Here is a 23344-nt window from a genome sequence, read left to right on the forward strand (position 1 = left end):
GCCTGCTGTAGTGGTGTTGCAAAAGGCTGGGTTTGACGTGCTCAGATAAGCCAGACAAAAATCGAAAAAGAAAGGTAAGAAGGGGTAAAAGATCAAGGAAGGAAGATACTAATAGCGGCAGTAGATGCTGCAGGTTGGTACGGAGGTGCTCAGGTTTCAGGTGAGGTAAAGGTGGAGCCTTGCTGCCCGTCTGTCCCTGTAGCATCCCCGGGAGCTTCCTCTGGTTTCTCTACTCAAGTGGTGCTCCAGAGAGCCGTGCCTGAAGGAGAGCAGTGCAGCTGGGGGCACGCAGGTTGTGGTGTCTGTGGGAGCCTGGCTTCCACTCTGGTTTGTCCCCAGCCTGCTCTGTGACAAGCCTTTTCACCTCTGTTCCCCTTGCAGGGAAGATGGGAATAACAATGTCTTTGGTAAACCACCTTGTGCTTCTGTCAATAGCAATTGGTGAAAGATTTAGGGTTAATATTCCTACATGGCAAAACACTTGTGTATGTTCCCTCAAACAATTCCCAGCACATTCCTGTTCTTGGAAGAGGCCGTGTTTGTGGTGCCCTTTTATTTGGGCAGAGAAGAGACATGCAGATAAAACCATTTCCGATCTCCTGGGTCCAGCTACTCTTGCAGCTCGGGCCATGGGCTAGAGTTGTGTGCCTGGATAATCTGGTCTCCTAATTGCCACCCTGCTTGGAGGCAGCTGCTGAACTGGGCCTAAGCTGATTTGGGATGGCAAATTCTGTTAGTTTAATTCTCAGCAACACTGAGGAACTTGTCAGCACGTGAGTATCCCTTGGCTTTTCTCTAGCCATGAGCGTGCCCTGGAGACCTTTGCCAGCTGGTGACCCCCAGCAGTTAGCTTCCAGAGCTCTTGGCTGTGGAGAGGTTAGATTGGTAAGGGCTATTTACTGACCGTTCCCTGCGCTCTTGTGCCTTTGAACCCAGCTTTTCTGTTCCCTTTTGATGCTGTTTGTACAGAATCGTGGCATCTCATTGCTTGGGGCTTCTTAGCCCTCAGTGTTCCCACTCTCCCCTTTCCCCGTCTCCTTTCCAGACTTGGTAATACGTCATTAGCTGGTGTGGGAGTTGTTTATTACCTGGTCTCAGTAACCTTCAGGTCCCAAATGGGTGTGCATGAAGCCAATGTGACCACCCTTGCTGTGATGAGGCTCCTTTGCCTCAAAGCTGTTCTGCTATGAACTCAAACCCATCTCATGTCTGCATGGAAGGTGTCCTGCCCCCAGGGAAAGGTGTCAAAAGTTCCAGGCCACCAAGGAGTCACTTAAACTATAACATGGAAAAAATGTGAAAAAAAATGAAGGTGCATTTTGGAGACTATTTCTTTTGCAACTCCCTCCTTTTGTTCTAAGAGGCATTTGTCTATCTTCGAACCTGAAGGAAGTTTTTTCTAGCCTCTTGACTAGATAACTTGAAACTCCATGTAATTTCTCAACTCACTGCATATTAGGCAGTGCTTGCGATTAATGAGATCACCATCCATATTCTTTCCTCTGTCAGCTTCTTGAAAAAACAGTACTTGGAAAAGTACACAAAGGAGATGAAAAGGAAGTTGCTTATGAATTATGAACAGCCTTTCAGGCTGATGTTATTTCACGGGGCTGTCACTCCATTTTAATTAAGTAATTCAGATGGAATGATGCTTTTTTTAAAACCCTGTTTGTGTTTGATCACCTTTCAGAGGTAACACTTAGATAGCTCATGTTTGTTGAATTTTCATTTTCAAGTAACAAGGGTGGGTGCTTACTGCCCTTACTGATTAAATAACGGAGAAGGAAGACACTGCTGCAGCTGAGCAGAAGACACAGTAGCCAAGAGGCTTTGCTCTGCCTGTGTCTGGAAATTAGCTGGGTGACTGCTTGGACATTTTGTGGCTGGTGTGAAAGATGGAGCTGCTCAGTTGGACCTGGTGATGAGTACCAGAGTGTGCAAATCATTGCACTCACCTTCTGCTGAAATTTCTTTCCTCTGTTTTCTTACCAATGTGTGGCTAGTAACCCCCGCACCCAGCTGCAAACAGATCTGCCAACGCCTAGTTTATTTTGGGATTTGTGTGTATGTAAATTGAGCCATTAGTTCCCAGACTCGTGATCCCTGGAGCTGCACAGTTTCAATTGCTGCAGATCGAGACTCTGCCTCTTCCTCTGTGATTGGGGATAATCCCGTGGCCGTTCAGAAACGGCGGCTGTCGGATTGTGTCCCGTTGATCCTTGGGCTGCGGTTGTAGCCCTGCGTGGTGCTGGGCCCACGGGTGAGTGGGGTGCAGCTGCTGACCCACTTTTCTTGGACGGGCATCGTGGGAGCACTCATCTCCTGGCACCAGAAGGGTTGAGGGGATGCGTTTTTGTGCTCCTTTGTGACAGTGCTAATGATGTTGTCTGGCACAGATTACGCAAGGCTGAGCGCCACCGAAGCACAGCTGTGTGGTCCCCGGCATCTGCTTTCTTCCCCCTCTGCCACTGGGCCACTCTCAATAGGGTACGTTGTTTTCAGCCCTGATTTTATTTACCTTTCATTGCGGAGAAACCTATTGCCAAGGGATTAAGACTTTGGGCTGCCCGACTTAATTTGGGATCTAAATCTTCCCAGGCGGAGAGTGCTGGAGGCTTTGTGCGTGGTTTGCTGGTGGTTAGCCTGAGCAGCAGCAGAATGAGGGCTCTGCTGTGTCTTTGTGCTGGTGGTGATGTGTCCTGACTGCGCTCCAGAAAGACGTCTGGGGTGCCTGTTCACTGGCTGTGCAGGAATTGCTGCTGCAGACGGGGCATGGGGCTGTGTAGCGCCATGTGGCCTCGTGATCTGCAGCGCAGGGGGGTCACCAGGCAGGAGAAACATGCTGCTTTATGGGAGAAATTTCTTTCCAACACCTGGGGCTGGTTTATGCCCTATAAACAGGGCTTAAATGTGTTCTAGCCGGGAACTTCTCATCTATTTCATTCATTTATTGATTTAATTTTCTTTCTTAATCCCGGTTTGCATAGGCCTTCCCCATTCTCCTTCCCTCTTTATGAAATAGTATTTGTAGCCGTTGTTACAGTTCCTCTTGGAGGAAGGATGCAGCAGTTGTTTCATTTGGACCGGTTTTCACATGTGTGGGTTGTGCTGGGGTGGGAGGTTGCCATGAATTGAGCAGTTGGCTTTACTCAAAACAGTGCCAGCCCAGCTGTGCTCTAGTAGCTTTTACTTCTGCTGACAGACCAGACCAAGCCATTTTATTGATGCCTTCAAGCCTAACAAGCTATTTAGAAAATAAATTTGCAGAATAGGCAGTGGAAGAAGAGCAGTGCTTTTATTTCTGGCTCAGTTCTCCTGGGCACAAATGCAGGACGGTGTCAGGGATGTGGCTCTGGTGTCTCGAGTCACGATCAGTGCATCTTGCAAATAAAGCAAAATCAGGCTGGCTGCGGGCTGGCACGGAGACCTTTGTGGGTGTTGGACAAAAAGCGGTGCGTGGTTTTGCAGGCAGTGTGGGAACCATCACATAAAGCTGATAGGCTTTACTGTCAGAACTCTGCAACCTCCTGAGAGAGGAGTGATGTTGCTTTCAGTATCCTTGCTAAACTCCACAAGGAAAATTGTATTTTTTTTCCCCAAGGAAAATTGTATTTTTTTTCCACAAGGAAAATTGTAATTTTTTTCCTTTTTAGTTGTCTTGTGGACCTTGAGCTGACTAATAGCTTTCACTTCCTGACCTAAACTTCAGTGCTGTCAATGGCTGTTAAAGGTTTGCATCATTTCACTTAAGGCTTTTCCTTACTGGTCCTGCATGCTTTGGGCCCGTTGGGGTGTAAATTGCTATTTTGGCTTTTAGCCCCTAACATTTTGTACAACACAGGCCTGCAGGGACTGTTCTGGGGCCCGCTTCAGCCGTGAAATGCTGTTCAAATGCTGTGAGAGTTGCTCCTGGTTACCGCAATGCTGAGCTTAGCTGGCCAAGTCATGGGGAAGTGCATCCAGAGTCGCCCCGTGGCCTGAATGCCACAAGCCACCCTGCGCTCCCTCTGCTCTGCCGATGGATCCACGCACACCTCCAGCCCACCCCTGTTACGGCAAATTGGAATATCTGCTCCTCTCCAGGTTACGCTGGCCTGAAGGTGGGGATGGCAATATTCAACTCCCAAACCAGTTGGAGGCTTGGAGGCCACTGTTTTGTAATCCTTTATCATTAGGAAAGCATCTCCAAGCCTGGGAGTGAAATATGCTGTGTGCCAGCCTGCGTCTCATCTTAACACTGATGCGAATGGCAAAGCAATTGCATTTGGTGGCAGGAGATGGCTGGGCTCTTACCAGTTAAACTCACCTCTCGGACAAACTGGATTTATGCTCAGGGCCCTACCTAGGTTGCACATACAGAGCAAACACCAGAGGTGCTGGGGGCTGAGTCTGCACTGCCAGAATCAGCGTGTTTCTCCTGCTCCTGGCAATAAAAACTTTGCCCCCCCTACTTGCCTGCTCAGGTGCCTTGTTGCACAGCTCAAAATGACTGCTCGGTACGCCTCTTCTCTCGAAAGGCGGGCTGCGGGTTTGAAAAATGTGAGATTTGGTGGAGCTGTTAATTATGGGATAGGCTGTTGCTTTTTAGATAGTGTCCTTGTTTAACAAGAATAGTTCTGCTGGAAGTGGATAAGATTCTTAGGAGGGTTTGTGCTTTATCTGTCATGCAAAGGGTGCTGCTGAAGTTTATCTCTGCGCAGCTATCCTTGCTGTAATTATTCATTACTGAACCATTGCTTCAAGGTGGGGCTGGTTTTATAGTTTTTTAGAACATTTTTTCCCCTTAATGTTATGTTTTTCCCCAAGAGGGATTTCCCCTTCCCCCACTTGAGAAACAGGATTATCATTATAGACTTTTTTTCAGAATTCAAAGTAGTTTTTCAAATGTGCAATTTTCAGACCGTCTTTGTTTAAAATATGCGGTTTTAATAAGGTTTAAATTCTCTTCAGTCATATGAATTTATTACCTGAGTGAAAACCCGAAGCAAAGCTGAGACTTTCCCAACTAGAATAAGAAGGGTTTTGGATACAAGCAATTCAGTTTTGCTTCTTGGTTTCAGCTGGACAGATCTGTCCCAAAACCGTGTGCATCATCAGTGTGGTTCTGACTGAGCAATGCTTTTAGCTGCCCTCTACAATGGAGGAAAAAGAAAGAGGGAGAGAATGAAGTTCAGCATCCATTGGAGAGGCATAAAATGTCTTTATAGATGACGTTCCTGGTGAATAGGACTGTATGATTATATGGCCTGTGTATTTCAAATTCTGCTGGGAGAGCTTTGCAGCTTAGAGATAATGGCGGTGGCAGCTCAGTCGTACTTACCCATTGAATTGCTTTGTGCACTCAATGTTAGTTATTTGCTTATCTGGTGCTGATGAAATTTCATCAGCCCTATTGTAATGGGTTTAAATCTCAGCCCTGCCAGGCCTTGGAGGGCAAGCTGTAGGAAATGCTTCCCGAGCTGCACAGGAGGGGCAGCGCTTGTGAGAAAGGCATCTGTTGAGTGGGCATTTCTTCAGCTAAAAGCAAGATGCTGTGGGAACCGTGTGGGAGCTGGATCCCCCTCCCTGCCCCTTGGCTCGTGCCAGTTTGAGGAGTTTTTGTTCTTCTCCACCACCGACTGCTGCACACAGTGGCTCAGGCACAGAGTGACTCCGCTCCTCTGCCTGCCATGCTGCAGACACGGCGGGAGGACATTGTGCTTCATCTGCTGGGAGATGCTTCTGCTCTCCATAGCAAACCATGTATCAGTCCCCAAAATCACCGTGTCCAAATGAATGAGCATCCAGGGTGTTTCGTAAGCTGCAGCCAGGTTTCCGGTGCTCTCAGGGTCCCATTGAGTGGTTTTTTGATGGATCTTTGTGGCTTTTGGTCATGCTTTTTTCCTTGTAACAGAAAAGGCAGCCCTTTCTCTCTTGTCTCTGAAAAATTAATGGCCACATCCTCCCGAGCCCATCTCCAGTCCTTTAGCTCTCAGATGGCTGAATCCTGCCATGCGTGGAGCTCAGTGGGAACGGGGGCTATCTCTGCCTGGCTGTGAGCAGCACAGTGTTAAAGGCCTTCTCGCAAAGCTCAGACAGATAGCAAGATCATCAGCTTCTCTGAAAAACACCCGGCGGTTTCTTTGTGCTGACAAGCCCTGGCACTGGCAGGTCAGCAGGAAGCGGGGCGACAGTCAGCCCTGCGACCATGCGGCCCTGTGCGCCCGCCAGCAGATCCACCGGCCTTTGCTGAATCATGGCTCACTGCTGCTGTGCCAGGGTTGCACAGATGCTAAATACTCTATTCAGAGGAAAAGTGGAAGATCTTCAGCTATGTCGGATGCTGTCCATGGAGCCAGCAGATGAGCCTCTGGCAGGGTATGCAAGCTCACTAGCTGTCAAGCTAGGAGTTCTCTCTGGATGGTGTCCCAGGAAATTCTTGTCCAGAGGCAAGAAAGAACTAAATGTATCTTTCCAGGGAGATTGGGGGAGACACTAATTGCTCTTCTCCAAAAAACAGGTGGGAGGAAGAGAGAAAAGGAGGCAGAATAAGGAAACAGTAAGCCTCATTTAAATCCAGCACAGCGGATTTGTGAGTGGTTTGCCTCTGGGTCTGCAGTTGGGAAGCAAAGATGTTAATATCTGTAGAAGTTTAGTGAACTGAGCTGGGCTGGGAGGACTGCTAGGGACCACCAGTTGTGAGTGGAGTAGGACCTGCTTCTCCCATCCATGTTTTCCTACCAACAAACAGGGCAGTGCGTGGGGAAAACTGTACCCAGTGCCGTGTGTGCGTTGGGGCAGAGCGCTCACTCTTCTGTACATGCACACACACAAACAGACACACACAAGAGCAGCACATTTGTGTGTCATTTGACACTCATGTTGATGCCCAAGTTGCTTTTGTGGCCTGTACACTAGCTTAATGTTATATTTTATTATTTCAGTGCTAAATAGACCTGTAAATAATATCAAGCGGTGGCCAGATGAGATCAATCATAATGATATAATCAATATGACCCTTTGAGCTCTGGGAGGAGGGCAGCCATATGTCCAAATAATTAGGGCCCACCATTTTTGGGGCAAAAATTAGGTACTTAATTCTTTCATATTTTATACTTCCATTTTTATGGGTGATTTCCTTTCAGGGCAAGTTCTTGAACTTACTTGGTACAGTTCTGTCAAATGGCTTTGTAGCTGTCTAAGGCAGAAATTAAATTCCATAGTCATCTTGCTAAGGCTTAAAAAAAGCTGGGTGAGAGATCTGGTTACTAGCACTGGAGTTTCTCTTGCGTAGTTCCATATATCCAGTTAATTTATTGCCAGCAAACAAAACCACATGAGTTTGCTTCCTTGCTGCTGGTAACCTGAGCTTCATTGCTGGATTCATTCACTCCTGACGGTCATGGAAAACGTGCGATTACACTAATAGCTGGTTATTAATCACTGCCAATGGCTGTAATTATATCAGCTATTAGGAAGTCAACTAAAAGCAAGGTCTGTCCAACCAGTGTGGAGAATGAGGAGAAACACGGTCCCCGCTTCACAGAAGCGGATAATGTTTCTTGGCGACTTCATTTCCTTTTGCAGATAAATACATGTTAGAAAAATAACTCTGAATTTTAGCACCTTTCTACTTCCACTCCAGTGTCCAGACCTATTTACCTATTTACTGTGCCTCAGTCTATACCACGGTGTTGGCTTTCTGGGCACTGCAGGAAGGATTCAGGGTTAAGCAGGTGTTGTGCTGTCCTCTCAGACCCACAGCCAAGTGAGACCCTCTTCTCTAAGAGTACCTGGTCCAAATCCATCTCTGGAGAGTCCTGGTTTACCCCTGTATGTCGCTTTTGGATTGCTTTTAAGACAATCAGCGTATCGTCATAGCTGTGTATCGCTGCTGGGTGTATCTACAGGGGTAGAAGGCATCCCTTCCTGCAGCAGCATCACACCTTGCCAGCAGGCACTTCTGTTGAGAAACTGATTAAATTGGCAAATGCAGAGTTTGGAGCGTGCAGCAGAAGTACGTCTGCACTAAGCACGCTGCTCCCGGTGATCACCTGTGACAAAACGGTGGCCGAGCAGTGTCCTGTGTGCACCAGGATGGTCATTTTGCTTGGGACATCTTAAATACCTGTGGAATTTTGATGGTGCAGCTGGGCAGAAGTTGCCTATATCCTTATTGTGGTGGATGCAGTGACTGGCACATGCTTTTGCTTGTGCAGAAATACTTAGACTTCTCCTTTGTTCACAAGGAACATTTGCTCCTTTGTATGTCTTTTATGCAAAATCCATGTTTTCCTTTTTGCTCATGCCCATAGGTGAATTTTTTCTGTCTTGAGTATGGATCGCCCTGACCTCTTGTGCTGCAAGCTTGGTGCAGCCCTGCTGAAGAGTGGTCTGGCTGGCGCAGCCCTTTTAGATGCTAGTTTGGCATGTTAGCACTCCCTTCCTGCTGTCCCCCTCCACTTGATGACCTTGGACAAAACATGCTCCTGGTGAATTTGGAGGCACTAGCGTTAGATGGTCCGGGGAGTATTTCAACACTGGTGTGAAACCCAATAGGTAACACGTATCTTGAGCTGTGACCTTCCCCGAGCACAATGGTGTGATTTCAGGGCTCATCAGGAAAAGGGAACAAAGTAGATATCCACTTACAGTGGCTGAAAAGGTGGTTGGCTGTTGTTGGCTGATTGCTTGCAATAGAATGTTTAATGCTCCTGGAAATTGGCTGACAAACCAAAATTGTCTCGTGGAGCAGTAGATGGGAGCGCACCAACTGGGCTCCAGATGAAGGTGTGTCGTGTCAGGTTTTGCCTGATGGGTGTTTGTTTTTACTCTCCTCTTCAGGTAACTTTGCTGAGAGATGGCGGAGCAGCGTCAGGACATCACCATGATGGAGGATCACGCAGCTGGCCAGGAGAAGCACATCCCATCAGGTGAGCACCTCCAGGAGGAGATGGTGTAAAGTACCTGCCTTGCCCACTGCTGAGAGAATGACCTAAGTGGGGAGAGCAGGGCCAGCGTGCGAGGGGTCCTTGGGGATGGCCAGGAGGAGATGGTATGTGTGTCTGGAAGGTTACCGTGGATCAGCTGGCTGCAGCCAGTGGACAGTGGGTAGCCCACGAGATGCTCTGATGTTCGTAGTCATAGGAAAATGCTGCTCTTTGATATCATTGCCCAGCAAGAGCAGACCAATTCCCAGTATCCAGACTAGTCATGATCTTATTTGCTGCAGCTTTGCAAATGTGTGTTTCTGTGTTCACTCCTTAGTTTGCTATAAAAAACAGTACTGCTTTTATTTGGAGACACAGCTCAAGGATGCTGCTTGCTGCCTGCTTTTCTCACCTGCACAGGGAGATGGGGAGAACTGAACAGAGGGCTCTGGGAGCGGGCGCCATGCAAGAGTCTTTCGCCCCATATGTCAGACCTGCATTTCTCAAGAAGCCTTTCCTTTCTCATTCCACCATGCTCCACAATTGAGCTTGGAAACCCACATAGCACCAGCAAACTTGGTGGGACTCAGTCCTGGCTATGCTCCATATAAACATCATCTTAATTTTCTTTTCTTGAGGTGCTTTGGACACACCTTACACCAGATAAATGGATTGCTTCTGTCCTGGAGAGAATCCATAGCATCCATTCATCCCAGGTTCTGTAATGCATTTCAGTCTGATAGCTCCTCTCAGCTTACAGCCTCAGCTTCGCACATCACAGGTTCCCAGGGATTTTGCTTATGTTAGTTTGAATCTTCTTTTCCAAGTCATTTTCTCCAGTTCTCAGAGAGGAGACTTGTGCCTCTTGCCCTGCTCTTCCAAAAGATGACTTTTGCAACCAAGTCTTTGCGCAGTATGTTGCGTGCTATGCCAAGCCCTTTACAAAGACTTGCTGGTTTGCAATGATTAGAATTAACGCATCATGGAAGTGTTCAGCAGCCTGCTCTGGGAGGGAGGCTAGTGGCTCCAGAAATGGCAGAGAGGACAACAGTGACTCAGAAGTTGTACATCTTTTCTGCTTATGTTGCTAAGATCTCCTTTCCTGCTTGTGCCATGCTTTGCTGTTTCTAGCTGTCCGGTTCACTGGGCTTTTCTTTTGCTGATGGGTTTCCACTTGTTCCTTTTGGTGATGACACTGGTGCTTTTGGTTGGCATTTTCACGCTTTGCTTGCTTATTAGTTCAGGTGTTTTATACTCTCCAATTAGTTTCTTGCTGCTGTGGATCTGGGCAATCAGAGTTTGTAACGCACAGGCCATAATTCATAGCCAAGGACTTGTTCTAAGTATTTGAATGTTTTCCAGGCTATCCCCTTCAGATACCAGTCGATGATGGATCGGATGAGCCTGTTTCTGAAACATCTGACGCTAAGAGCACCCCAACTACGGAAGGTGGGAGCTCTTTGACTTACTGCTTTGAAACCATGATGGATGGGGTCGTGGTAAACCTTGCCGAAAGACTCGCCGTGCCGTGGTCTGGTGGGGTTTCTGAGGAGGAGTGTCCGCACTCTTGGACAAATGCTCTTCATTGGTCTCATCACAAGTGATGTTTGCCACTCTGCAGAGTGAGATAATGAGTGTTAAAGGTGGAGAGTGGGTTGGAAGGCAAGAGAAGGTGAAGTGTTTATTATAGTTCAGGAAGTTGCTTGTGGTTTGTTTCCTGAAGACTTTTTACACAGTGACTGCAAGGGCCCGTTAGCTCAGCGCAGCCGGGAGCAATCCCATGTTGTGTGTTCCCAGGGCCAGAGGTTTGTATCATTGTGCTCCCCCAAGATACTGACAGCACATCCTGGTTGTTGTGTTCCCTTTCAGAGTTAGCTGTAACTCATCGCTCTTTTTTTGCCCCCTCTGTATTTACATGTTCATTAGTACAGCATGATTCATGCTGGAATGATGAGATGGGCAGAGTCTATGGATAAAACAAAACTTTGTGCTGATGTAAAGGTCATATAGGTAGGACTCAGGGCATGTCTGTGCTGCTCCAGAGTGTTATCTGAATACCATGTTTGTAGAAAGAATCTAATTCCAAAGTGGTCTAGAGACTTGTTCAGCATTTTAATTAACTGCACTTTTTGTGTTCCTCTGGCTGCTTTAATCTCAAGTATCTGCATCTTGGAGACTTCAGGTAAAGGCATTAGTTTGCAAAATGTATCTAAAAGAAAGGTGGACAGAGATGCTGACCAGTTCCAGCCCTGTCCTGCTGGAGGCGTGGGCCGACTGATCGTCTGTGAAGTGGCTCTGTTCTTGTGTATGTGGCTCAAGAAATGAGTATGTAAAATTTGGCTGGTACAGAAGGGGATATTGTCCCTCTTTCCAGTTGGATCGGGACTGTCATGATGAGCAGACATCCCTCTGGTAGATGGAGCCAGGTATCTGTCTGTCTCAGAGCCACCCAGAGTGCGACACAGTCCCAGTGCTCAGATGGTTTGTGAAGGTATCCAATGGAGCTGTTCTTTCCTGCTCCAGACAAGCGATGCCCCCATGCAGATAGCATTGCTGAACATGCAAATCAGGCACCAGGGGCTGTCTTTAGCTGTGCATTTGCAGACAGTGTTTATGGTAAAGCCTTCAGCTGCACAAGGAGTATGCTGGAAATGTGTGGTTTGTGTGGCAGAGGGGACAGCTCATGGTGTCCCTGTGATACTGGCTTTGCTATGTCATGCTTGGTTGTCTCCCTCCACAAGCACTGTCTCAAGGGAGGGGAGTCGGGTGCTTTTCTGAGCAAAAAGTTCTTCAGGCATGCCCTGGCCTCCACAGGGTTTTGCCGCTCAACAGCTATGTGAAAGCTGCATTGTTTTTCAGATGCCACAGCACCTTTAGTGGAGGAAGGAGACCACGAGGATCAGGGTGGTGTCGAACAGCACGGGGAGATCCCAGAAGGAACCACAGGTGAGGGAGACCAAGGTGCAGTTTCATCTCTTGATGCAGACAGAGCAGAGAGCTGGACTGGTTAGTGCTTAAAAATAACACTGCAAAACCTCTCGCAGGCATGCTTTGCTTCTTTCTTCTCCACGGCCTGCAGAAATAATTCCTAGCTCACAATTGTCCTCTTGCCTTCCCTATCCTGGGGGAAACTCGCAGCCTTTTCTTGTCTTTCTCAGCTCCACATCTGACAATCTTTCTGTCTGGTGTCTCTGTGGTGGCTTCGCCTCCCATCTCCACACTAAGCACTTACCTGCAGATCCTAGTCATCTCTGCCCCTCTGCCAGCAGCCCTGCTTTGCTGGCGAGGCGAGGCGGTCACCGCAGGACCTTGCTGCTTATCTCACTGGTGCTCTCGCTCAGCCCAGCCCATGCGGTTGTCTTTGAAGCGGCAGGTGAAAACCAGGCCACTGCAGCAGTTCTGTGGCTGCCGGCGTGTTTTAAGGATAATGCAGAGGAAGCGAAGCGGCTAATTCAGCCTGAATGCTCTGTGGGGAATCACTGCACCTGGACCTGGTTTTCCAGGGAGGGATGGGGGTCTTTCAGAGGCAGAGTAAGAAGGGAGTGAGCTGCAGCAGTACTGTGTGTGTACAAGAGGGCAGGAGCTCCTGGGAAAGTCAGGTCTGTATGTGAAAAATGAGTATGTGTCCTCTGCGCGGTAGCCACTGGCTTTTCCTGGAAGCATCAGGCAGGACCTGAGAAAGGTAGTGGGTGGAAATGGGCTTCTGCCAATGCCCGGACACAGAAACAAGCCCACAGCACACTCCCTTGGGCAGCCAAATCGTCTGTCCTGCGTCCAGTCCCCAGGCTGCTGGTAGAGCCCTGGGCTGAAGTGCAGAGTGGCTCGCCTGCTAGCAAGGATGCGCAGTCTCTGGTTCAAGATCTGACTACCAGGGAGCTGGGAAGAAGCAGTGTGTCCTGAACTCTTTGGAAAAAAATGGGGAAAACAGAGAAAGTCCTAGTTCAACTGTAGAACTGTGGCATACAAATATAATTGATTAAGCTGGCTTGAAAGTAGTCATATAATAAATTGAAAAAATTCTCATACAGACAAACCATCATTGCTGTGAAGAAAATTGTGCTTCTCTAATGTACCAGTATTCCTGAAGTGTCAGATTTATATCAGACTTGGATTTACTGGTGTCAAATAGCCTTGGCAGAGTTCATTAGAGTAAGCTAGGTAGTAGACACCAAGAAGGTAGGGCTCAGGTAAGAGACATTCATGTGAGTGCTGCTGGCAACGTAAATGCTAGGTGGGAGTAGAAGAGGGGATGTAAATCCACAAGTTTCCCTCCTCCTTAACAGCCTGTTTTCTGCACTTCTGCCTGAAGGAGCTTGTACTAACCTGCCACCCAGGATGTGCGAGTTGGTGGAACACTCCTCCAGTCTGGTACAGCACAGGCTGAATAGATCTACCTAGATCCATCGTCGGTGTGGGTTGATTGCCTTTCTGATACTGCCCTGCTCATAGTACAACGCTGATGGGCAGAATCAGCAGGGAGGTAAATAAATTCTCCAGGCACATGCTTAAACTTAATTCTTCTTTTGATCATGTTTTTCCCCTTCTTTCTCTGAACTGGGACCAGCTGAAGAGGCAGGCGTAGGAGCCACTCCCAACCTGGAGGACCATGCTGCAGGAGATGCTGCTCAAGGTTAGTGAATCACCTGTCACTGGAGTCCAGTTATGCTGTCCACACATGTGGCTGGTTGCTACTGGCTTGGGAATTTTCTTTTGTAATGCAAATGCTCTGCACTGTGCAAGCAGTTCTGCAGTTCTCCCTGTTCATGACAGGGGAGGGTCCTACATGCTTTGAATGTTCCAACATACTCATTTCAGGGAACCGCAGCTTTTCATGCACCAAATTTCTCTCTCAGATGGCTGAAGCTCTGGTGCTTGTTTGTCCAGTTGCAAAACAGGGCATCCTCCAGGCTAGAAAAGGTAATAAACAGAGCCGGGATGCTGCAGTGAGCCAGGAGGAACTGCTCAGTGTTGAACAGAGTCAGTTTTGGGCCCTGCGTGTCACACATGAAATAAGTGAATTGTTTAATTCCTGTGTCTCTTTCTAACATAAAACATGTCTCAAACCTACTTGCTGATGCCCTGACTTTAATGTTAAGGGTGGTTTTTTTCTCATCCGAGTCTTAGGGAATGTGACTGACAAAGCCAGGCACGGTGGGCAGTGAGTGTTTTTAGACCATTAATTGTGCATCTGCACAGATGAGCCAAGAAATTACCCAGGGACGCCTTGGCTATCTGGAAAGCCTCTCTTGACTCTGCTCAGTTCAGACTTGATGGAAAACTTCAGGACGGGATTTTCCCAAAGCACCTAGTGCTAGCTTAATTCTGTGCCCAATGGGGCAGACTTACGGGTTCGAACTCACCTTGGTATTGCCGTCTTGCTAGCACTAATACACCACAGCACTAATTTGGTGTGCTGTTTAAGATCTTAGTTAAACTCCATTTTGTAATGTAGTTTTCTGCGCAGTAGACATAAATTCCTCCAGTTGCTTGGGCAGCGCCTTTCCTCCTCATGGCTGCATTAGCGTATTTACAGACATCCATGTCTTTTGAAGGAGTAAATAGGTCTTTGCCTTCTCAGCTCAGGGCACAATTCAGGTCGTCTTTGCTTTCCACACACAGATGAGCACTGTTATGTGCAGTCTGCTCCCTGCAATTAAAATAAAACCTTTGCTTGCCTGTCCAGTGGTTCTTGGACTAGCAACTCTTCTATATTTAAGATAGTGATGCCACTACAAAAAAGAAATCGAGGTTGTTAGGAGCAGGGGGGTGAAGTTCTCTCTTCTGTCTGCCCTGTTCAGTCTGGTTTCTAGCTGCTGTTTCTCACCAGATTTTTAATAAGACCTTTCTGTACTGTCCTGGGATCTTCCAGCTGCCAGATATAGGGACATACAGCTAGCTGGAGCTCTGATATAACCTATATATGACATTTCTAGGTTCTTATGTAAATTGTTACTTCTCTGAAAGTGGACTTGTAATAACGTGCTGCTTCCTTTTAATGGTTTTCCTTGATTTGGAGGAAAATGTGATTATCGATACACACACACACTCTTGGATATCTTGTTACTAGCTGCCTTCATTTTTCTTGTTGTGGGATTTGAAAAAAGGATCTTTGCAGTGAAGATGGAGCATGTTAAAATGCTTTTGGAGTCTCAGGTGGAGGAGCGTCTTCTGATTCACAGTCCGAGCCGTGCTGGCATTCTGCCAGCTCTTGACCTTGCGCTGCACATTTGCCTCAGAATCCCTGACAGGTCCTGGAGCATGGAAGTACCGCTAATGAACTGACTGTCCACGTCTCCGCACCAGCGCTCATTAATGGTCGTGCTGTTCGTTTGCAGAAGAAAGGAGCCAGGATGGTCTGCTGGCTACTGCATAAACACCTTTCAAATCCCTGTGGTTATAAAAGGTGTTTCTTGATGCCACATTTCAAATACTACATGCCAATAGATGCCAATTTAAGATTTCTCTTAAACCACAATTTCGGAGGTCTTTGTGTGGTAGTTCCACTTAACCATTATATTCTCTTAAAATGAGGAGAACATGGATAAAAGACCGAGTCAGTCTTGACTTCTTCTTTTCTTGTTTTAATCTTGTTTGTTAATCTAACAAAGCAACAATCGAAATCTCAGTACTGAAGTGCTCTGATCTACACTCTTTAGTTTACCTGATCAGCGCTCAAAAAGACCAAAGAGTATTTGAAGCTGGACAAATTCATAATATAAGATGCACATTCTTACTAGGGCAGTTGACTTTAAAGCAATTTACCTATGTTCAGGGTGAATTATCTATTGCTCAGTGCATCTTTGCTTCAGCTGAATGAATTTCTAATAGAAAAGCTCCAGCTCAACTAGAATACATGGCTTAATGCAGCAGTTGTTGGGTGGAATTGTGAAGGTCTGTGTCATGCACGAGATCAGCAATAGAACAGAATTCTCTCTTTTACACCCCCTCCCCCCCAAAAAAAAAAAACCAACAAAAAAGAAAAAGACAGATCTGTGTCTCTGTGACCTTAAGTTTGGGTTTTAAATGTCACACTTTCTACTCTGCCCAAATGGTGGCAGCAGTGCTGGGAGCTCTGATTGGCCTGAGTGGTTGCACAGTCCAAAATTGCTGTGGCCGTGTGGCTACAGCCACATTTTTACTTATAGTCCTTTCCACTGAGGCTCTCTGCTCTGCTGGCTGTTGAAATACACAGTAATAAGAGAGGAGACATAGGAGTGCTCTTCCCCAAGCTCATTAGCAGTAGAAATGATCTGGAGAACAAAGCAGAGATGGTTTGAGCTCTGAGAGGATGTAACTGGTGCCATGTCTGCATGAACGTCTCCTGCAAGGGAGGAGAGGGCTGTAGGGATTTTGTGAGCTGGTGAAGGAGGAGAGGGGGTCTGGCCTGTTTTGTTCAGGCCCTTGAGGCAAGAAGAGGTGGTCACTGACCAGCAAACTGGTGGTCCAGTGGTGGTGTTAGATTAGCAAATGGGTGTGTTCTTGGCTCCTGAAAACCTCTGTAGCTAAACCAGCTCATAGAGCGCGGGCGTGGCAGATGGTGGTTGCATACCCCAGCCACCTCCGAGACCGGGTCCAGGGAGGATTCTGGTCTCCCACGTGCTGTGGCTGTCACTGTTCCTGGTTCCCTTGGGGATCAGAGTTTCTTTAAAGGCAAAAGCCACTCTGTGTGGCTTTTATGAGTTGTCTGTTCAATGGGGCAGTGTGGGACTTGCTTTTATCCTCTAGATTGATAGTAGAAATCCTTAGTCTCTCTTCAGCATTACATGACTACCTATTTGACATGCCTGTGCTAATTGTTTGCCCATGCTTCATACCCTACGTCTTCAACTCCAGGGGAGCCAAGCTCTCCAAAGCTACAGCCTGGCCCTCAGGAGCGTGTGGGAGATGCAATAAAAAGAGAAAGCCAGCCCACAAAGCAGGTAGCTGAGGTTCTTCAGCAGCCTCATCTGTCGCATGAAACGAAGGCTACAACAGCAGCTCCCACCAGAATCGAGGTCACCATCCCAATACCCCTGGATATGTACCAAGACTCCAGAGCACCTGAAGACAGCAGTGAGTTGTGGGGTCATCGAGGCAGAGAAGGCATTGGTGTCGATCCAGCGCTGGGAACAGAGCTAGGTCATGAAGTGTGCACTGAGGGGTTGGCAGGAGCAGGTGACACAGATGACTCCCATATTAAAGATGGGCCATCTCCTTTATGTACCAGAGCTCCATTAAAAGAAGATGCCAGTGGATGGGAAAGAGATGAGGACCATGATATTGATGAAACTTCTGGACAGGATTTGCTTCCTCTGGTGGGACAGCATGTTTCACCAGGACCTGAAATGGGCTTGTGTCCAGCAACAGCCAAGGAAGCTCTTGAAGAATATGCCTTTGAAGAAAACAAGTCCAAAGATGTCCTCAGAGATATACCAAGAGAGGCACTTCTTGTTGAAACTGAGTCATGTAAAGCAGGAGAGGACCAAGAGGAGAGGAGACAGCCATTGAGGGGGGAAGAAGTCACAGATGTCACCCCATCAGAGCCTTCTGAAATCATCTCCCAAAAAGAAGTGGAACCTGGGGAGGGAGAAGATTCTGGACGCGTGCTAGAAACAGCCAAACTCCCTGTTGAGTTAAAAGATGACGTGGAAGATAAAAATGCTCCTTTGGAAGAGGCTGTGCCAGATACAGGAGAACGCCGGACACCCAAGAAGAAACCTTGTGCCCGTGTTGCAGATAAAGACGTCAGTCGCGTCCCTCTCCTAAAAGGTGTGTGCAATGTTTGCCTGCCCTGAGCTCACATTGCCGGTGGCTTGCTCACAACAAGGCTGCCTGAACCAGTACTTCAGCTTGCTGCCACCTCTCGAATCCTGCTGCTTAGGAAATGGCCTGGACCTTTGCTGTGAACTGATCTACAAAGCACCGCTGCTTCTCCCTCCCCCTCCTTCCCCCTTTAGTTTAATCCTGGATGTCCTGGCGTTCTTGCCAGACCCTTACGCTTCGGTTTTGCGTCCCTTGCATGGTGCTGGCGTGTCCCCGATCATGCTTTGTTCACCTGTTTTTGTTTTGATTTCCTTGGATCTGTGGGGTGGGCACCTTAACTCACATCTGGCACCTTCCCAGAGAAGACGAAGACTGGATGGACGTTGTTCTGGCATGTTGGAGTGGGGCTAACCCGGCGCACGCTGCAGCTTGTTCCAGCAAGACACATGCCATCTGGTTTGCATGTGTCCCCTGTCTGGTCCAATAACTCTTTGTATTGGCTTTCCTAAAGAGGAGGGAGGAGGAAAAAGGCAAGTGAGATGGCAGGTCTAACCAAGGAAAAGGCCCCACATTGGTCCTGTTTCTTGTACTTTTCCCTTAAATATCCACTGCTGACTGCTGTTGGAGGCAAGGTCTGCAGCTAGCTTGGACCTTTGCCCACTACAGGGCACGTCTGATGCTCTTACAAAGCAAAGGTCCCTGGGTGGTCCAACATGATGGCTGTATTTGGGGTGTTCTGCAGGAGCTGCCTGTGTGTGGGGGGGGCCTGGCCCTTGGGTGCATCTAACAGCATGTGTGTCTCTAGGCTGGGCTAGGCTGGGAGGGCAGTCAGACCCTGGAGCTGCTGTGTTCATGCAGCAATCTCAGTCTTAGCTGTCTTGGGTGAAGGTCTAAGTTCACCACTCAATGCATGAGCATCCCTACCAGCAGAGCAGCCCTTAGACCTTTGCTTTCTACAAGAGCTATTTTCCACCTTTACTGGGGGTCAGAGGGATGTCACTAGGGGCACTGCTCAGTGGCCAAATGCAGGTTTTGCACTGAACTGTGTTAATAAGCTGGGGCAGCAGGACGTGCGTTAAAACCCAGTGGTGTCTCACCGTGTTGTACCTCAGCTCTGACTGTCTAGGGCCTGGCCTGGGGGAAGCTCTGCCTTTCACCCCAGTGCCACATCCCAAAAGCTGGCTTGACCGCTTCCATTAGCCTGGAAATACTGCTCTGGTTTGCGGCAGAGAGAGTGTGCTCTGTGCTGCGCGGGGTTCATGAAGAAATTGTTGATGTAGCTTTTTCCATTGGAGCTAAAGCTCATAACATATTTCTCGTTGTTCACTACCTAATAAGCCAGCGGGAAGCTTCGCACATGTGCTGCAGGGCATTGGCATGGCTTGCTATCGCTAGCATCGGAGCCTGAAAATGATGACAGGTTGGGGATGCATTGCCCAGAGTCAACCAGTTCCTACTTCAATAGGGGGAATTTCTTTAATTATTTAACGGTCTTTTCCTCCAAAGACAGAGACAGTTTGTGGCTGTTCAGCTCCAGCCTTGCTCAGTCTGTAGTTTAACTGAATTTGGGAAGGGTAGTGCATCCAGCAGCTCTGGGAGTGACTGCTGGGATGGGTCAGGGTTGTCAGTGCTGGATTAACAACATTGTTTGTGTCACTGGGAAGGGGCTGACCCCCCAGGGCAAGTTTCCAAAACACTGGGGAGGATATCAGCAGCTTTTCCTCCCAGATTAGGGAGGAATTAGCTGAAGACTGGGAAAAGGGTCTTTGTTATGAGTGACTTATAGTACAAACATTACTTTCTCCCTTTTTCTTATCTCCTAATTAGCAATGCTGCAGTCTGTCGTGCTTGTAGACTAACGGGACAAAACACTGAAATATTGTCAGAGTCACTGTAAGCTTGATACAAATCAAATAGGACAACAGCTGAAACCTTAAGACCCTGCAGGGTCTGACCCAGATCAAAGGCGCACTGTGTGCTGGGGAGGCAGAACGCGGTGTGTCAGGAGAGATGGGAAGTGACAACGGCCAGGTATAAAAATGCTTTGCAAAGCTAATGCACTGAAAAATGACTTTAAATGGGATCATGGGCAACCTGGTGCTGCCAGGATTGGGGCATCCTTCAATTTTAGTCTTGTTGTATATGGTTGTTAGAACTGATGGGTGTTTTAGAGAGGGAAACTCATGTTTAAGGTTGAAGAGAAGTGTTCTGTCCTGAACTGAACAGATGCTGCTGGAACTGAGTGCAAATCTGGGCAAAATAGTCTCATACAGGCCTTGTTGTGTGTGTCTGATGCTCCAGTGATGACTAATGCACTGTTGCCTATGCACAGGATAATCTGTTAACCCAGAAAGAATGTGTTTACGATGTGGAAGTATTTCTGCAAGAAATGAGTGACTTTGTAATATTTCTAAGAATTGTATTTAAAGGAGAGGAGGAACATGAAACACCCACCCAGCCTGCATGCTGCTGTAGTGCAGGCATTATTATCTCTCTAGAGTTTAATGACCAGTCCCAAGAAGTGTAACTGTGTGCGTTTCCATTTGTCAGGTCGTATTGACAGCAAAGACAAGGAAGGGACTGAAGCTGAGGAAAAGAAACCGAAGGTAAGCTAAAAAATAAAACCAGAGGTGTTGTCAACCCACTAAGTGCTATGCATGTTCCTGACTCCCTCTCCTGCTCTCCTGGACTGCAGTTGTGCCTCTTAGGAAACCTTGCCATTAGCTTCCATTCTTCTGTCTGTCTTTCAAGAGTGTTTTTATTTTTTCTTCCCTCACCCTGGTTTGGATGGTGCAATCCATGGTGATCTTTGAGGGCGAGGAAGCGAACCAAATCTAAAACAAACATGTGGCTCATGGGGTTGGGTGGGTGGTTAGAGAAATCATTTTCTCAGCCCGAGACTGGAAAGCGGCCGGCTGGCTTTGCTGGGGCAAGCTGGTGGAAAAGCAAACTCAAAACTGCGTTGGGCTGTATTGGGAACAAGCACCATAATAGTGAAAAGAGCAAGACCTGTAGTTAAAAAATGAAATTAAATAATCTAGGCCTTGCAGATGCTGTGTTCTGGGTGAGGAACAGAGTTTAATAGTGGGTAAATTCCAGAAGTTTAAAGGTGTCTGTCACACTGCTAATTTGGAGGAGGTTTAGTTCAGCTGGCCATTAGCCTGGCTAGTGCCTGGGTGAGATAATGGACAACCTGATGGGCAATTTAGTGGGTGAAGAATTAAAGGTGAGGTGTATAATTATTTTCAAACAATGTGGAATTGGGTCTTTCTCTAGTGAGGTTTGGCAGGGTTGTATCAGGCTAGGCATTATTTGACATGATACCAAGCAATTGTCTAGATAAAAACCAGCAATCCATTATTGATAAAGCAGGTATGATGGGGCTGAGAGACCTGGGAGCGGTCATCTGCATCTCCCAGAAAGGCTGGTTGATAGTGCTGTACCTGCAGCATCTTTGCCAGTGGAGCACATGCTAGAGAGTTTGGGAGTAAATAGAGCAGTTCAGGTGGTAAAAACGTGCCACTGGTGTGGAGGGCGGTGGCAAGGGCAGGTTGTCATGGGGTGACACTTTCCCCAGAAAGGGGCTTGGGTGTTGCTGCACCCTGTGGGAGGAATAGAGCTGCGGTATCCCATGCTTGCGGGTGCAGCCGTGGGACCCCAGCAGTGCCCTGGGCCCCACAGCTCTTGCCCAGCTCTGTGCTGCAGGGAGAGGGCAATACCAGCCATTGCCTATCCCACACCCAGTTCTGTATTGCACCTCTGATCCTATTTAATGTTGGTGATCCCCTTTTGTTTCCTTCCCATACTGATTTTGTTTTGTTCCAATTTTATTTTGTTTCCATGTTTAAGAAATCCTCACCTTCCATTGCCAAACCCCCAGGCGATAGACCCTCCATCCCCCCCCAACGACACACCTCCTCTAGCACAACCCCTTCGAAAACACCCTTCAGCCCTGCTTCCACCTCTAAACGAGTCTCTTCTGTCACATCCCGACCTGCCAGTACAGGAACACAAGAAACGAAAGCCAAGGTAAGGAAATGGAATGTGAGAGAGGCAAAGCTGCCTTGGGGAGTACCTTAAAGCATTCCTGACAGGTCTGACAGTGCTTGGCTGGGCAGTCTCTCCGTGTCCCGTTCAGTGGACAGGGTGGGATGTGCTTCCCCTTCACCTTCCAGTGGCCGTGGCCAGACTTGGCTCCAGTTTTGGTGTTTGAAGCAACTGGGTCTGTCCCACCAGCATGTAGGCCCCTTGCTCTGTGTTACAGCAAAAATATCTCATTGCTGCAGGGTGTTACCTGGTCTCCCTGAGGCATTTCCAGGTCCCTTTATGCTCTTTCGTGCTCTTCTTTGTTTTGCAGCTTTATGCTGTGTTTTATGAGTGCGTTGGCTGTAAACAGCAGATGTATTTGAAATGCACCAGAGCCAGATCTGCCAGGTGCTACACAGAGAATAGGAAATGCACACACATCCGTGACTTATTCTGCAATGTAAAAAGTAGCTTGGAGTTTCCCTTTGTGGTGTTTAGTCATACAAATACACCCGTGGTGAGGGAAAGAGCAGAGATTGCAGGTCGCAGACAATAGGATATGGTTTGGCCATGATAGGGATTGCGATGGCTCTGCTCTGGTTTCCCTGCTGCCTTGGGACCAGTCAGCTTGTAAATTTTCACTTGCATGTTTGTCATGAGCTTTTGTACACAGACCAGCATTAGAAAGTCATCAGAAAGAGGATGTGTTAGTTTATAGATTCGGGGAGGCTTTTCTGTGCATCAGAAGACAATAAAGAGCATATTGCTATTTACATGTCATTACAGATCATGTACATGTTACAGTAGTGTATTACAGGTGGGGATAAAGGAGGTGCTTCTCTGTGTTTGGAGTCTGGCACTGTAGTCCTGAATGGAGCCTCTGCTCTAGTCAATGGATTTATTTACCTTCTGTACAAAATTTTAGCAGAACGGAGGAAACAAAATGTTGAAATTTAGAGAACAGACAAAGGAGTTGAACATACTTTTTAACCAGGCCTGAGTGTGCGGTGAATGATGTAGCTGAAGCTAAGTGCTCACATGGGAGAGCGGTGCAGCCGCTCTGCCAGCCCAGGAGTGACTGTGCAGCGGTTGTGGCAGGCACCGTGATGGGAAACGGGGTGTGAACAGGCACATCACAGATGCCTGCATGTGGGGAAACCTGTGGGAGCTCCTGCAGGCTGTCAGGGTAGGAAGCAGGAGGGTCTTGTGTGGCTCTGATCCATGAGGGGTGATAGCCCATCCCCAGGCAGATCCCCCTGCATCAGCCTTTCCCCTTTGTATCCCCAGGGCCCAGAGATGAGAGGTGGCACGAAGACGGCCACGCCGCGATCTGCAGCCGGGCAGGCTCAGAGGAACTCGACCAATGCCACGCGCATCCCAGCAAAGACACCCACGGCCCCCAAGACACCTCCCAGCTCCGGTAGGTGATGGCGAGAGTGGCATGCAGCCACCTTCCCATGGCGTCTCTGACTCTAGAGGCTCTGCTTTGGTGGTGCTCCCAGGCTCTCCATGCAATTATGTGGGGATAGTGAACAAATTTACCCCAGTGCAGGCTGGGGTCATGCACAGCGCTAAGCAAGGGCACGGCCAGCAGGTTGAGGTCTACACGGTGATTCGGAGCTGCTCAGCCTTGTCACAGGGCTGTGGGTGAAGAGCTAAGCTCACTT

At 48.0% G+C, this 23344-nt stretch overlaps 1 protein-coding gene across 11 annotated transcripts in view; it reads left to right on the forward strand.

Moving 5' to 3' along the window:
• The window catches only part of LOC140662291 (microtubule-associated protein tau-like), a 57548-nt gene that overhangs the window by 20059 nt on the left and 14145 nt on the right, over positions 1 to 23344 (forward strand). For 6 of the 11 annotated variants that reach the window (XM_072885584.1, XM_072885583.1, XM_072885581.1 and 3 more), the window contains exons 2-8: positions 8824 to 8912; positions 10272 to 10358; positions 11769 to 11855; positions 13474 to 13539; positions 20202 to 20257; positions 21501 to 21680; positions 22965 to 23097. In XM_072885584.1, coding sequence (XP_072741685.1) covers positions 8840 to 8912; positions 10272 to 10358; positions 11769 to 11855; positions 13474 to 13539; positions 20202 to 20257; positions 21501 to 21680; positions 22965 to 23097 — 682 coding nt within the window. In that variant the 5' untranslated portion in view covers positions 8824 to 8839. Of the gene's footprint in view, positions 1 to 8823; positions 8913 to 10271; positions 10359 to 11768; positions 11856 to 13473; positions 13540 to 16736; positions 17658 to 20201; positions 20258 to 21500; positions 21681 to 22964; positions 23098 to 23344 lie in introns of all 11 variants that reach the window. The other 5 variants (XM_072885587.1, XM_072885588.1, XM_072885589.1 and 2 more) reach the window with 2 other exon arrangements.

The sequence above is a fragment of the Ciconia boyciana genome, chromosome 22 (genome assembly GCF_034638445.1).
Source record: "Ciconia boyciana chromosome 22, ASM3463844v1, whole genome shotgun sequence".
Taxonomy (NCBI): Eukaryota; Metazoa; Chordata; class Aves; order Ciconiiformes; family Ciconiidae; genus Ciconia; species Ciconia boyciana.